General features: G+C 43.7%; 1 protein-coding gene across 1 annotated transcript in view; it reads left to right on the top strand.

Moving 5' to 3' along the window:
- The window catches only part of dennd1b (DENN/MADD domain containing 1B), a 190,385-nt gene that overhangs the window by 160,624 nt on the left and 13,164 nt on the right, over positions 1–16,597 (top strand). The window contains exons 16-20 of the mRNA XM_080732823.1: positions 1,700–1,790; positions 3,171–3,211; positions 4,901–4,936; positions 6,809–6,865; positions 8,405–8,494. Of these exons, the coding sequence (XP_080588949.1) occupies positions 1,700–1,790; positions 3,171–3,211; positions 4,901–4,936; positions 6,809–6,865; positions 8,405–8,494 (315 nt within the window). The remainder of the gene's footprint in view (positions 1–1,699; positions 1,791–3,170; positions 3,212–4,900; positions 4,937–6,808; positions 6,866–8,404; positions 8,495–16,597) is intronic.

The raw sequence follows: 16,597 nt of genomic DNA, 5'->3' as shown, positions 1-16,597 counted from the left end.
TAATGAGACATTATTCTCCATGTTCACGTGGTCGCCAGGTCACTGAAGCGTTACGCCTGATTTACACTATACTTAGTTGCACGTTGGTGTCTCACACCCCAAATTATATTGTTGTGAAAATAGATGATCTACAAGCATTGTGTGCTATTTTCACTAGTTTTGTGCGACTTGTATGATGAAGCAGGGCTTTACCTTGAAACTTGGAGATACAAGGTTTCTGCCCGACAGTGATGACATATATATCATTTCAGTGCAAAACTCGATACGCAACCATGTATAAATTAGACTTTACCAAAGCTGAGAACCACAACTCATGCTGTGCGTACTGAGATGTTTCTTATTATATTACTATTATTATTTTGGTCTTTGCTCTTCCTGTCCTATGTAGTATACTTGGTCATGGGTTGTTAAATTACAACGCTGCTCTTTTGTGTTGTATTTCCATGATAAAGAGAAGCTGTGTGTGCGCATGCTCGCGCGTGCGTGTGCGTTTGTGTTCACACATTTCTTGCATGTGTGCTTGCCAGACAGTGCAAAATGTAGCATTTGTTTTTACTGTACACATGCATCAGTAGTGTGTGTGCATGCGTGCGTGTGCTCGCGCGCGTGTGCGTATGTTTGTGCGTGTGCATGTGTGCGTGTGCGTGTGTGTGTTCATGCATGGGTGTATGTGCACCAGTGAGCCGCGGTAGCTGTCTGGGTTATTAGGGCCATATTTATGAGTTTGCGTTTTACGCTCTTCATGTGACAAAGGGAGGAAATGAAACTTCCACAAGTCTCAGACAGCATGCAGCGTGTAGTCTGCTGCCCTAATCCCTCACCTGCTCCACATTACCAAATCCCTATTACCTGCAACCTGCCTAATCTGCCAGGATTAATGCCCCACAGTAAAATCCAGCATCCATATTCTGTGGGGGAACATTAGCCAAATATAATATTGTCTATTTTTGACATAAGAGATTTGGTAACAAATACTGTTGCAACCGTTTTACTAGGGTTTAAGTGGTTAACCACCGAGAATGTACTAACATGAGGATTTTAGTATGTACTGTTTTGTTTTGTTGCGAACGTCAGGTCGCAGTTAATATTAAAACCTCCACCGGTTGTCAGTCAGTTTGTCAGTCAGTTTGTCTGTCTGTCCGTCACACGTCACATCACACTTCTATCTCTGCCACCGTTGCCCCTATCCATGCCAAACTTTGCACACACTCCTTGGTTGCCAAACCACAACCTCACACCCCTAATTTCTCACATGGCCCTCTTCTAGCGCCACCATGAGGCCGATTCTTGCAAAACACATTTTTGTACACTGCTCCTACATATTTTGCCCTAAAATAATGCAAAGCGGTACACAGTATCTCTACAGTCATGTCATCAACATGGATCTGTCCCATTTCCCATATTCCCTCCTGATTGGCTACCATTGCCTTCTAAAGTTTGTGTATGTGACCTGACGGTCGCTTATCTCCCGATTAGGGAGTCTTACTGGTATATTGTGTGTGTGTGTGTGTGTGTGTGTGTGTGTGTGTGTGTGTGTGTGTGTGTGTGTGTGTGTGCTTGCGTGCGTGTGTGTGTGTGTGTGTGTGTGTGTGTGTGTGTTTATATATGTCTTAAATGTAACCATGTGTGTTGTTGTGCGTGCATGTATGCCCACCTCTCCTGACTCTAATCAGCGTGTTGGTGTGATTTATGGTTGCAGTTCATCGACGGACGTCTGGCCAAATTGAACGCAGGCCGAGGCTTCACCGACATGTTTGAGGAGGAGATCACAGACGGAGGCTTCTGTGGAAGTGAGTGATCCAAGGCCAACCCCAATCAATCAGGGCCATTGTGTTTGTTTTGAATAACAATGTCGCAAATGTTAATCCAGGGTGCTCATCTAGGAAATGAAAGCGCTGAGAAAAATGTGAGACGTAATAATTAAAAGCGATAAAAACAGAAGTCATGGCAAGTAGAGAACGCATGACATTAATAACTACCATCTACTAAAATAACGTTGCTTGGTGGAAAGCGGTGCTGAGAGTAAATGTTGCGTCACGGCTTTGTTTCTTATGCGTCTGGAATGCATCTCTTGTGTGTGTCACATGAAAACCTGTTGGTTAAATGGGAGAATTGTACATGTTCTATTTGACTGGATAGGAGGGCCACCTATGGGTGAATCCCCTTCTATAAAACAAATGAGGGTTGTCAAATAATTAACATGATATTGTCGTAAATAAGTGTTGGTCAGTGCATCACAGTACAATGGTCAGCATGGTGCAACGTACAAACAGGACTTTCAGCTCAGAATATACACCAGCTTTGATTATTCTGCAACGCGGTGATGGATTTCTGCCTTATTATGTGAGGATGGTGTTGCTGTCCCTCCATCCTATCCACTCTTATTTCAGTGATTTCACACCCTCATGTGTCGTGGCTTCAGCTCCTTAGAACAAACTGTGCCCCAATCCATCACCATGAAAGCCAGCTTCCACTCAGCCTATATCTATTCTCTTCTTCAGAAGCGTGATGGCTTTTTTTTTTCGCCGTCGATTGCTTAACTTTATCACTGTTATTTTCAGTTAGACGGCAAAGTAGGGGCGGAATAAGAATAACAGATATGAGACAGAACACTTCTCTTCTGTGTCTGTAGCTTTGCAAGCACACTAATTGGATGTGCCAGTGGTAGCCAGTCAACAAATACTGTAACATACCTTCTGTCGAGCATTGCCGTGGCATTGCACTCCATTCGCAGCCATTATTGTATTCTGTCACCTTCATTGTCTCGTCTCTTGTCAATCAGGCAGGACAATGCGTTGTCCGTACATAGTAATACTGTAACAAAACATCTGTTAACCACTTAAACCCTGTATAATTGTATATACTTCATTGAATATTTTCTGCAATGTCTTTTGCAGAAAATATTAAATCTACAAGCTCACAAGGCATCGCGTTGTGTGCTGTAATATTTGCCTATTACAACATACTGTATACAGGGATGTCGGGTTCATGTGGTTATTAAAGAGTTTGTCACCTCTCATGCAAAGTTGTCGTCCAAATAAACCACAATGGCAATTGTATACAAACCATCCACACATTTTCCCCAAGAAATTATATGGTACTTTTGCTAAATGAATATTAAGTGTAACACAACTAATTCTCTATCTCTATGTTTTCTTCACCCCTTCCAGGTAATTCAAAGTCTTACCAACAGTGGATGCATACCGTGAAGGTATTCATTGAATATCCATCCTGCTCACTGTACCTATAAATGCTTTTATCTGAGGCCCTGTTTTTTCCATTTATATATTTATTTATTTCCCCCAGAGTTATATTTAATTGAGAGTGTGATTGACACGTCTCTCTGTTTGAAGTCCTGCTGTTGCCTTTGGAATGAAGGGGCTGAATGAACGCTTTGCTGTGTGAAGCAGGGCGTGCAATAGGACAGTGGAGACAGACAGACAGGCAGGCAGACAGACAGACAGGCAGACAGACGACAGACAGACGGGGAGACAGACAGAGAGGGGGAGACAGAAGTGATTTGACGCGACAAGACACGTTCCGACATGACATGTTGATCTGGCAGCAAACACAAGCGTTACTCCATTGAACCGACCAGGAACACAGATCTCTCTCTCTCTCTCTCTCTCTCTCTCTCCCTCTCTCTCAATCTCTCTCTCTCTCTTGTTTGCTCTTTTTCTCTCGTCTTTTTCTCTCCCATCCTATTCTTTCCTTCTCATGTCTCCCTCCCCCCCTCTCTCTCTCTCTCCCCCTTTCCGTCATCTCTTTCTCTCTCTCTGTCCCACCCTCTAGCCTAGCACACTATCTTTCCCACTCTCCCAACACCCTCCCCTCTCTCTCTCTCTCTCTCTCTCTCTCTCTCTCTCTCTCTCTCTCTCTCTCTCTCTCTCTCTCTCTCTCCCCCTCTCTCTCTCTCTCTCTCTCTCTCACTCCTCAGCCGAGGCTGAATTAGTTCTCTAGAGTGCTCTTCAAAGGTTTGTTAAAGTTCACATTTCCTGACTGACAGGGATCTATAAGAGGGGGGGCCTTCACCTCGGCCCCTCCACCCCTCTGCCCACTTCTGAAACGCAGACCGGCTGCCATTTACACTGTTTAGCCATTTAGCTCTGTTCTGGCGCCTTGCGCTCACACTGAATACCAGAGAGAGAGAGAGAGAGAGAGAGAGAGAGAGAGAGAGAGAGAGAGAGAGAGAGAGAGAGAGAGAGAGAGAGAGAGAGAGAGAGAGAGAGAGAGAGAGAGAGATGCAGCCAGTCAGACAGAGCTACTGTAGCAGAGGAGATAGAGGAGATATCTGGGTATACACTGTGCAGTCAGTCTGCAGAACTCAGTGTAGAATCAATCAAACAGGCCTCCCTTCTCCCAAGTCCCTGTTTGAGTAGAGGCTGTTTCTAAGTGAAGACACCTTCCAAAGAATGTTGCTTATCGTCGCTGTCCGCTGGAAACCTTGTATGTTCTTAATGGTTACTTTTCAGTAAATGGAAAGAACCTGTGTTCCAATGTATTCAAGGAAGTTACAGTATTATTTTTGTCACAAGCTTTTCATTGCTTCAATATTTATTAAAAAATTCCAAATAATAAATATTCCAAATAGCTAAAAATAGCCAATCTACTTGTAGATTGACTAGTTTTGCTACTTTAGTGTGATTCTGTAATATGACGAAGTAGGGCATTCATTTACAACAACAAAAATGAATTATGGAGATACAAGGTTTCTGACCGACAGCAACGTTATGTTTATGAGATCCTTATATTGGTTTGTGCCTGAATATTGATAATGAATCCTGTGTATTTCTGCATGGGGATGAAATGAGGTGGTATGTGGGAGATGGATGGATGGATGGATGGATGGATGGATGGATGGATGGATGGATCATCATAATTTGTGTACTCTGCTTTCCAGGGAGGAGGGGCATATATCAACAAAGCAATTACTAAGGTAAGTTTAGCTACAAAGACCACAAATGTTCAACATGTAGCCGCTTAATGCAAAATAAAAATGTCCCTCCGATTCATCCAATGCTGTACAACACACATTGTGTGCAGTGTACAAATTCACATAGGAAAACTATTTAGAAGTAGAGCCACACACACATCTGCAGGTGCTGTGTGTTGAGGAACTAAAACAAAATAATTTTACTGTATGTAAGATGTAATTAAACATTTTGAATCTCGAATTAAATACATACTGTACAGTATGTAAGGAATCCTTCCCTCTAGACCTGCCCCTTGTCTTCCTTCAATGTAATGTGTTCACTGTTCAGTTTTTCAGTCATTAGCCAATCTATTGCTAATTACTGAAAAACTGAACAGTGAACACATTGTTCAGTTTTTCTAATTGCTAATTATCTACTACTCACCTGTTGCTTTTATCATGTATGTTTATGTATCAGTCAGTTTCTACAACAGCATTTGCCAGTTTGTCTCATATTTATAAGCTAGATGACGGCACATACAGATGTGAAATTCCAGTTCAACCAACCATGTTTTTCAATTCTTTTTTTTATTGTTACATCTTGTGTACAAGTGCATAAGAGTAAAAATCGCACCTGTGTGAAGTGAGCGGTGCAAACACTAATGAGGAGGGGGAGTATGACAAACATGAACGGTAGATATTTTTTGGCTAAAGCCAACCAATCAGAAGTATCTATGCCTCCGTGTTTATGACACCATACTAATTTGTTCGGCCTAAACGCGTTCTAAATCAGGGTAAACCAATCAGAAGCCTCTGTGCCTGTATGACATCATGGACAAATCAACAAAATCGAAGTGTTTCATTGGTCTGGCTAACTCATGTCATCATCATTAGTGACATCATCATTTTGTAACAAAAAGCAGGGCATAGGAGTGGTTTGCACTGCTCAAAAACAAACTTGAAAGATGAAATTCTAGGAAATAGCAAGTGTGGTTGCCCTGACATGAGTCACGAGGAATCTACTGGGAAATGTATTCTGTCTGCCCATATATAGATATCTCTGTATCTGTCAGTCCTTGTCCATATTTGAGCGGTGCTAACCATTCCGTCCTTGGCCCTTTTATGCCCATATAATAGAGATCCCTGATGTCATCAATATTAAGCCCATATCTTGGAATGCCCATATATGGACATACTGTGGTGGTTGCCAAACACTTTAGCTTGAGACCCAAAAGAGACATTTCTCTCACCGCGACCAAAACTAGTTAAATAGCCGTTGCATCTGCTATTTTCACAACTTCTTAAATATTAATGACAATTTTAATGGAACTTTTTTTAAATCTTTTGAAATAATAATTTAAAACAATATGGAAAGTGAGAAAATATTTACTCGCGAGTAAATGGTCCACGACCCACTGTTTGACCACAGCTGTATAGTTTCCCTCATTGAATCCTCATAAGACGAAGCACACGCAATAACATGAAGCACCTGATCATGGCACGGTGAGAGAGTAAAGGAATGTCGTAACTCTCCCTCTATCAACGGCTCTGGTTGGTCCCATCTAGGAGAGCCCCATATACTGTACTACAGTAAGTCCCTTGTCTTGTATCAGTGTGCAAGATGCTCTTATCCAGGCTTTTGTCTCTGTGTTTTTGGCCACAGGGATCAAAGCATGTCTTGATGTTACATGAAAGCAGAGTAGCATGTTAATGCAGCATGTTTTGATTAGCTCTGCGTGTGCGTGTGTGTGTGTGTGTGTGTGTGTGTGTGTGTGTGTGTGTGTGTGTGTGTGTGTGTGTGTGTGTGTGTGTGTGTGTGTGTGTGTGTGTGTGTGTGTGTGTGTGTGTGTGTGTGTGTGTGTGTGTGTGTGTGTGTGTGTGTGTTTTCTCTCACAGGCCAAGAGTCATGCAAAAAGTGGCATTCGAAACTTTAAGGGCAGACTTAAAGCAAGGGTGAGCACCTTGCACCTTCACACCTCTCTCTGTGTCGCACGCACGCACACACGCACACACACACGCACACACACACACACGCGCACACACACACACACACACACACACACACACACACACACACACACACACACACACACACACACGTTGATTAGACATATGTGGGACCTCACAAACACACAGAACTGTCCACACGTCCGCATACAGTAATAACAGACACTCTCCCTCATAGGGACAGACAGGGAGGCTGCTTTACATGGATCGTGCGGTTCTGACGCAGGCTCCTTTAATGGCTTGTGAAACCTGCTTAGCGCTTTGTTCAGGGGCCGTTACATTTTTAACCAGCGTGCCTCTGGCTATGGCCTGTCATGTCATTGGACCCTCGCTCTCTCTCTCTCTCTCTCTCTCTCTCTCTCTCTCTCTCTCTCTCTCTCTCTCTCTCTCTCTCGCCTTTATTGTCTGCATATTTCATCAGTGAAGCCCTGTGATTTCCTCAAAGCTAATATAACGACGTGTATGTTTCCATAAGCCTGGTGGCTTTGATAGGGCAATTGAAAGCTTGATATGTCAGTGGGGGGGGGGGGGGGGGGGGGGAGGAAAAAAACAAAAGATTAACCATGTTCTGACAAACACACACACACACACACACACACACACACACACACACGCACACACACACACACACACAAAGCATTCTTCAACTCAAACTACCACAACAAACGTCAGCCTGTTCCCTGCTTGTCACACTTCATTCATTTTGTTAAATGGCTGCTAAATGCCTAAATTGTGAGTGTAATTTTGTGTGTACATTATGCATTTATCACATAGCCAGCCTGTATTTACTCTGAGTGGGGGGTGATAAATGAGAGGGTTGTAAAGCTGTATCCATCCCTATAGCTAAACATTACTGACCATACGGTAGGGAAATCCCAACACGACCACCATTACATTTGCTGGGGCAGTTCCTCTTGTTGACAGTAATGTTAATCTATTTATTGAATTAAAGTGTTGATCCAATGCTATTTTCTTGTTGTATTTGTGAATAAATAAAGCATCGGGCATGTGATAAACAAATGATAGTCATTGGCCTCATTATCCAGCCTGGGGCCTGGCTGAATCTGATACACTGATCCTTGGTTGGATATAACCTCAGGCAACAACACAATGTACTGAACGCCCTGAAATACCAAAACCACAACCATGTTTTATTCATTTGTTGAATCAACCACTAATTACTCAAATAACCAATCCATTAAGTTCATCAATGAATGTAATAAATCGATGTACATATTGCTCACTCTCTTCTTCCCTCTCACTCTCTCTCCCCCCTCTCTCTGTCTCTGTCTCTGTGTCTGTCTCTCTCTGTGTCTCTGTCTGTCTGTCTGTCTGTCTGTCTGTCTGTCTGTCTGTCTGTCTGTCTGTCTGTCTGTCTGTCTGTCTGTCTGTCTGTCTGTCTGTCTGTCTGTCTGTCTGTCTGTCTCTCTCTCTCTCTCTCTCTGTCTCTCTCTCTCTCTCTCTCTCTCTCTCTCTCTCTCTCAGGAAGAGGAGGATGAGGGGATGACGTTCCGTGCTGGGTCTCCCACCAGCACCAACAGCCTATCTCCAAGGAGACTGCAGAAAATTAGACGTGTAAGACACACACAACACGCACACGCTCATACACACACACACACACACGCACGCACGCACGCGCGCACACACACACACACACACACACACACACACACACACACACACACACACACACACACACACACACACACACACACACACACACTGACTGTACTGTACACATGCCTCTGTATAAATGCGTTGACAACACGTTGAGTCGGTTCTGGGCCGGGTTCCGTCGTTACCTGACAGACTTGTTACGGCACTCCTCCTCCCTTCTCTGCCATGTCCATTTCCCCCCCCCCCCCACTCCTCTCTCCCCCCTTCTCTCCTCCACATCCCCAGTCATCTCTGTCTGCGTTGCAGCGGTTCTTTGATGTACATTAGTTTGTCAGGATGCCAGATGTAATCGTCACTGTCAGGTGAAAACCTTGCACGTCCAACACTGTTCATTTTCATTTCAATTAACATAGTGAAAATATCTACAATAACCACAAGCTCCCAACAGCTCACGATGCGACGTAGATCGACTATTTTCGCTACTTTTGTGCGACACGCTTATATGATTGATGAAGCAGGGCGTTCGTTTGCAACGGAAAATGTGAAATATTGAAATATTGCAGATGCGAGGTTTTTTGCCTGACAGCAGGTAATGTTTGTGTTCATGTGTGTGTTTCCGTACGGTATACAGACTCCTCTCTGTGAAACAGGACAGATAGTCCACAAAGCAGCTCCTCTGCTGGTCAGCATTTCCTCTGAAGAGTTGGGCGTGTTGTCTACTTTGTACCGTCGTTAGAAAATGTGCAAACGCGCAGTATTAGATTTGCACAGGGGTGTGTGTGTGTGTGTGTGTGTGTGTGTGTGTGTGTGTGTGTGTGTGTGTGTGTGTGTGTGTGTGTGTGTGTGTGTGTGTGTGTGTGTGTGTGTGTTTCACTTATACGACAAACTTCTTCTTTTCAAGCAGTGGTGGAAGAAGTACTCAATGTTAAGTAAAAGTATCAATGTCACCTTGTAGAAAAACGTCCAGTATTCCAAATTTACTCGAGTGAAAGTACAAAAGTATATCGGCATCAAAATGTACTTGCAGTACAGGATCAAAAGTAGAAAGTATTCATTATGCAGAATGTACCATTTTAGAAGTTTTAAAAAAAAAATCAAAAAAGCTTTAGAAAATAGCCGATCTATAAGCTCACAAAGTGGTTACTTTATATTTTGTAATAATAATCCAAATCTACAAGTAACTCTGGGACGCACTCAGATTTACAGACCCAAACCTCCTCGAGGACCCCCGAGGGTCCCCGGACCACAGTTTAAGAACCACTGAGTTATCCAGCAGTGAACCCTTGGAGTTGTTACACACTGGAAATGGCCGATCTACAAGCTCACTGCGCATCGGGCTGTGAGCTTGTAGATTTTCAGTGTGCGACACACGCATGCAGCTACTGCAAGTATGAATCAAGCCATTGCCCACATACGCCATTAGACTAGTACTTTATAAACTCACACGTATACAGTACAGTACAGTACAGTATAGTACAAATGCACAGACACACTCAGACACGCACAGCCTTTTTTCTGGTCCCACTTATGCGAGGGTGTGATTGGGCAGGGTCCCCCTGTCTCTAATTAGTGTGTGTGTGTGTGTGTGTGTGTGTGTATGTGTGTGTGTGTGTGTGTGTGTGTGTGTGTGTGTGTGTGTGTGTGTGTGTGTGTGTGTGTGTGTGTGTGTGTGTGTGTGTGTGTGTGTGTGTGTGTGTGTGTGTGTGTGTGTGTGTGTGTGTGTGTGTGTGTGTGTGCGTGCGTGCGTGCGTGCGTGCGTGCGTGCGTGCGTGCGTGCGTGTGATGAGGCTGGAGAGTCAGAGCGCAGGAGGGAGGTGTGATGGTCGAGGAGAGAAGAGAAACGGAAATCCCAATTAAGACTCTTTTTTTCCTTTGCTTTTTTTCCCCCCTCGAATATCCTCTTTGGACCCCCCCCCCCCCCCCCCCATAGCTACAGTATAGCCTCCAACACACAGTAAAATGCTCAGTGTTCATTTCACTCTGAAAGGGTAACAAATTGACCCCAAAGGACACGTCCATTAAAATAACACAGTTAAATGAACACGGAGGATTTTATCGTGCATACAGAGATTAGCGGCAAACTTGTGTGTAATGGTCACACACACACACACACACACACACACACACACACACACACACACACACACACACACACTGCATGCACGCACACAGATGGACACACACATACGCAGATGGACAAACACATAGACACACACACCCACGCGCACGCACGCACACACACACACACACATGCAAGCATACATGCACGCACACTGATGGATAAACACACACATACGCAGATGGACAAAGACATAGACACACACACACACCCCCGCGCGCACACACACACACACACACACACACACACACACACACACACACACACACACACACACACACACACATACACACACACACACACACACACACACACACACACACACACACGCACACGCACGCACACACACACACACACACACATACACACAACCACACCCCTGAGCCTGTCGTTGATCCCTGTTCATTGCCACAGTAACGGGTCCCCAGGGACCACTGGTGCAGAGACACACAGGACACAGGATGGCATGTCCCAGAGCAGCGCTTATGAGCGTGTGTGTGTGTGTGTGTGTGTGTGTGTGTGTGTGTGTGTGTGTGTGTGTGTGTGTGTGTGTGTGTGTGTGTGTGTGCACGTGTGTGCGTGTGTGTTTTCACATAGTCCATCAGTTTCAGTGCGGTGTGTACAGCGCTCAGTTTGTATTTCTAGTGCTGTCCTCCACAGTCAGCTCCCTGCTTAAAGCCTGCTTTATACGTAGTCGTACATCATTGTCTCGTGCCAGAAATAGAAGATCTCTACGCTCAACATGACCAGTTGTGAGCTTGTAGATCTGTGATTTTGGGAATCACAAACCTTGGGACTTGGAGCTGTAAGAGCAGGGAATCAGCATGTATTTACCGTATGCTAACTGCCTCTAAAACAGTGGTTCTCAAAGCGGGGTCCACCCCCCAGGGGTCCTTTAGGGGGTCCCCAGAAAGAAATAGTTTCGGTAATATACAGTAACATCAAAATCATTTTATAGGTTCTCACAACTTTCAATATTTCAATATGAAACATTTTTACAACACAAATCTTACAGATAGAGGTCCGCAGGGGCCAAATACATTATTGTCGCTGTCCAAAACTGTTACTTTTCAAAAATAGCGAAAATAGCTCAGTTCAAAACGCTTCACGCCGTGTTGCGAGCTTCTTGATCTGCTATTTTTGCTGTAGTATGATCAATTAGGGTATTAATGAAAAGAAAAACACCAAAAATATGGAGAAGCTGACATGAAAAAGTTTTGCTTTCTAGCGTTGAACTGAGGCGTTTCAGAAAGCCTCAGTGACCCCCCCCACTCCCCCACCCCAGCAGCATTGCATCGCCTACAGAAAGATACAGCCGTTTGAAAAGCTGGACGCTCTTCTCTGAGGTCGGAGCTTTCATCCGGGTTGCGGACGGATAATCTGGTTGGGCCATTGTTTCTCTTCTCACTCGCCCTGTCTCTCTGTCTCTCTCTCTCTCTCTCTCTCGCCCTCTCATTCTTGCTCTTTCCTTACTTATGTTTTCTTATTCTCTCAAATCCGGACTCTGTCTTTTCAGCATGACTTACGTACAATTATTTTCCCTACACGGTAAAATCCTCTGTTAATGTTTCCATTTGTAAATCTGAGAGTGCACAAAATTTACCAAATGGACCCATTTTGCTTACATTTGTACACAGTTAAATTAAAAGCTGCAAGCCGCGTGGTTTCATGACCTACCCGGGATTCGAACCCACGTCTCCCACGAAGGAGACCAAACTTATACCGCCATTCCAAGTCAGAGTCCCTGTTTGGCCTGGGGAGATACTGTATTGCGCTCATGAGCTTTGGGCAGTACTACTTGCCGGCCAGTAGGTGTCCTCCTACCTGACAGCAGGGGTCTACATTTATCAATGAAAGGTATAGGGACTGAGATCACTTCCAACCACTGCAGATTGTGCTTGTTATTGAGTATGAAAATACAGATTGGTTAAAATAACATTTATTCATTCAAATAAGTTCCAGAAAGCAGCTTTAACTGAGTATTTTGTCCCGGGGTGTATACACTTATACAGTAGGTATGGGACGATAAGCGATATTGCGATAATAACGTAAATCACGATTTATTTAATCGTGATATGACATTTTCACATGAGCTTGTAGATCTGCTATTCTTTGGCAAACGTTCCGCCCCAGGATAATGGATTTTGATCATGGCGATAATATCATAAATCGCGATTTATTTTGTCACAATAATCGTGATATGAAATGTTCATATCATCCCATTCCTATTATACAGTGTGCTGTATATTCCCCAGACCCAGTCACAGTGGCCGTGCCATGAGCCTTACCCAGGTAGCCCTAGTGCAGCCCTCAGTGCTGGCCTGCCTGGCAGATGGAGACGCCCCCCCTGGCCCCTAGGCTGCCTCCTTCCACCATCCCTGCATATTAAAGAGCCAGGGAGGCCCATTCATCTGGATAATTCATAGACACTTTCTTCCTGCCGTCAGGAACCGCAGAAATATGAATATGGCGGCTCTCTGACTGCAGACATTTTCCTCCCTCTGCTCGGGGAAAGAAAAAAAATCATGCTGTTACCTTTATTCATCATTAATCATTTTTTTTATTTGCCCATGTGTCTGTCCTTGAATCCAAATGAATAATCCCAGACTCGAGCCTTTAATTAATCACAGAACAACAACCAGGGTCATGAAATTCATATTTTAAGCCGCATCTGATCAGTGGAGACGTGCACTTATGTGAATGAGTGTTGATCTCACGTGCACACTCGTTCCAGCTGTACGCAGAGATGTGGGTGATTCACTGCGTTTCCTGAGCTTGTTGATTAAGAATGTGGGAGTCAGCCTTTACCTTGACTAGAACAACACTGACTTCTTGTCTCTTTCAGACATAAATAGAATATCTTCTTGAGTGTGTGTGAAGCTGTGCAACCCTGTGTGATCCAAGCTAGCCATTTAAGCCCTATTTACTTTGTTGTACAACTAATAGCAAAAATAGCCCAACTCCAAGCTCACAATGCAATGTGTTGTGAGCTAAATCTGCTTTTGTTGTATTTATATTTTTGAAAATGTTGTAATGTTTTTGATAATTTGACCCACATCTGATCAAATTTGATCGGAAACAAACGGACAGACCTTTACTGAATTATGTTCTCATGGCAGTACCATAGTTATGAAACACAGATACAGAAAAAGAGATAATACTGTAGCCTACTGTATATCTAAGAGTAAAATTATTATCTTACTGACCCTGGATTTCCCCCTATAATAACATGTAAAAATAGGGATGTCAGGTTGAAAGGTTAGTGAAGTACAGTTAGTTTTCGCTTGTGTTTTTGCATTCCCATCCTTAACGCCGCTAACAACCTTCCTGCCTGCTTTCAGCAGACAGGCTGAGAATGAATCCAACAGAATGACCCATTGTTTAGCACGTGACAGCCAGGAGGCTTGTGGCCGCAGGTTAACACTCAAGGCTCTGGTTGTGACACCATCACCTCCCCGGGTTCAGACCCATTCATACCATATAGTAGACCGTCTGCTGTTATCACCGTGTGACTCCGTCATTCGACCAAGCATAAATTAGGCTTTAGAGAGTCCAGGAATAACGGCACGGACCAGGACGGATGAGAAACATGGAGCGAACTCACATACTGTAATGTGTACAGTGTGTGTGTGTGTGTGTGTGTGTGTGTGTGTGTGTGTGTGTGTGTGTGTGTGTGTGTGTGTGTGTGTGTGTGTGTGTGTGTGTGTGTGTGTGTGTGTGTGTGTGTGTGTGTGTGTGTGTGTGTGTGTACACGTACAGTGTGTGTACAGTGTGTGTACAGTGTGTGTACAGTGTGTGCAAGCGTATGCACATGTCATCACAGAGAGAATGTTTACGTGTGCTTGGCTAATAACATATACTGTACACATGGATAGTGTAGCAGTGTGTCGTGTCTCTGTTATAATTGGAGAATGCATGCATCTGCATGGTGATCATTTCAGGAACTGTCAGTCTTGGTGTGCACACGTATATTTGTGTGTATACGTGCACAACTGCACGCTGTGTTTTGCCTTTCAGTAACACTTGACTAGAGATGTTGCTCATAAGGCATTGTAAGCACATTATGTGTGCAATATCATCTGAATATGTAAGGCTATGCTTTAATGCACAACTGCACAGCTAATAATCTCAACCTAGTCACAGATTGATAAACTACTGTATATTTTACTGGTTATAGAATGCATTATAATGTATGCCATTCTTTGTCAATGCTGTTAAAAGTGAATAGCATATGGCTTTTCTAATAGCTTGCTTTGATTCCTCATGAAGTTAAAGTAAAGAAAGTAAAGGAACTCTCCATTCCCTTATGTGTTTACATGGTTAATTGTATGTAATTGCAGACTCTGCCTCTGGATAATGCTTCATTTACGCTCCATCGCTCGTCGAAGGTAGCAGATCTACAAGCTCAGACGAGCTTGTAGGTCTGCTATTTTTGGTGTGCGACACCATCACCAGAAGGAGCATAAACCAGCCTTTGGTTCCTCTCCTCCTCCAGAGACCAGTTCAGTTCTTGGCTGAAACCAAAGTGCCATCTCCTGGCTCTTTTGAGGCACTGCACCCATCCACATCTGTACAATCCACTGGGTGATTTTAATGGACGAGTGTAGTTTTCTAACAGTGCGAATAATGTCTTTTTTCCCTCTTTCAAGATGGGCCCTTTTGTAAAAGAGAAGGGCGTGTGCTTTCAGCAGTAGCCAGTTGGAGAGGCGAGCAGTTGCTCCTGGCTCTGTCACTCCTTATGTTTTTATGTTTTTTTATTTTATTTTCTTCTTTCTTTCATTCTATGAGCTGATCTTAAACAGGCATGCACAGAGTTGGCCGCGCTTCTGCAAAGCCTCTGCCTCTCCCTGAGGTTTGTTTGCATTTTCCAGGCATCTCTTTGCGTACGCTGCCAAGCTGTGAGATCAGTGCCCACTCAGAAATACCATATGAAATGTATAACGTAAGGTGGGCTATTAAAGTCCTCCAGCGTTTGGCCCCCGTCGCAGAGAGGCAGCGTCGTTCCGCACAACCAGTCATGCAAGGAAGGAAGGGAACGGGAGAGAGAAAGTTTATTTCTCCAAATACTTCTACCGAAATGGACAGTGATGACTATTTTCCTCTCATAACTTCAGAAATGAAATATAGATTTATTGAATCACTTATAAAGACTTTCCCCTGGTCTCTTAAATAGATTTCATTCCTTTGGCTGTTACATTTGGAAGTTAAGTGTAAAAAAAAGTTAAAAGAAAGAAAGAAAAAAAAAGTTGGAGCATTACTGTATTTACCAATCGGAGCCTCATTTCCTCACCTCAAAACAGAAATGTAAAGCCATGTAACCTGTACTAAACACTTTGCAGCTACATTACTTTAGCTGTTGCAACTTTCTTTTTGCACAGACTAGACTGGTGGAAATTGCTAGTCATTTATTTCTTTCGTCAGGTGCCCTGCATCAAAAAAGCCAAAGTAATGGTTTTGAATGACTTCCACAAAATCTAGTAATGAAGCCTGAATGCTTCCTTTTATAGCAGCAGCTTACCGTACAAGAGCCGCGCAGATCTGAACCTGAATTTACTGTGTTCTCAGCATGACACAAGTGACTTTCGCCACACTATGAGACGTTGCCACATTTAACTTAATAGCCTGACCCTTTTTTATGGTTTCTTTAGCTCCTGTTAAACTGCTGCATCTTTTACTTGGCTCTTTACCCTTGCTCTTTGCATAATGTCTCTTACATATGAAAAAGAAGGGTGTGTGTGTGTGTGTGTGTGTGTGTGTGTGTGTGTGTGTGTGTGTGTGTGTGTGTGTGTGTGTGTGTGTGTGTGTGTGTGTGTGTGTGTGTGTGTGTGTGTGTGTGTGTGTGTGTGTGCGCGCATGTGTGCGGACATACGTTGATATCGTCATTGTCGGGTGAAAACCTTGTATGTCCAATACCGTTCGTTTTGTGTTTATCATTTTAAAAA

Source organism: Nannobrachium achirus (genome assembly GCF_963921795.1).
Source record: "Nannobrachium achirus genome assembly, chromosome: 1".
Classification (NCBI taxonomy): Eukaryota; Metazoa; Chordata; class Actinopteri; order Myctophiformes; family Myctophidae; genus Nannobrachium; species Nannobrachium achirus.
This window is presented reverse-complemented; position numbering and strand designations above follow the sequence as displayed.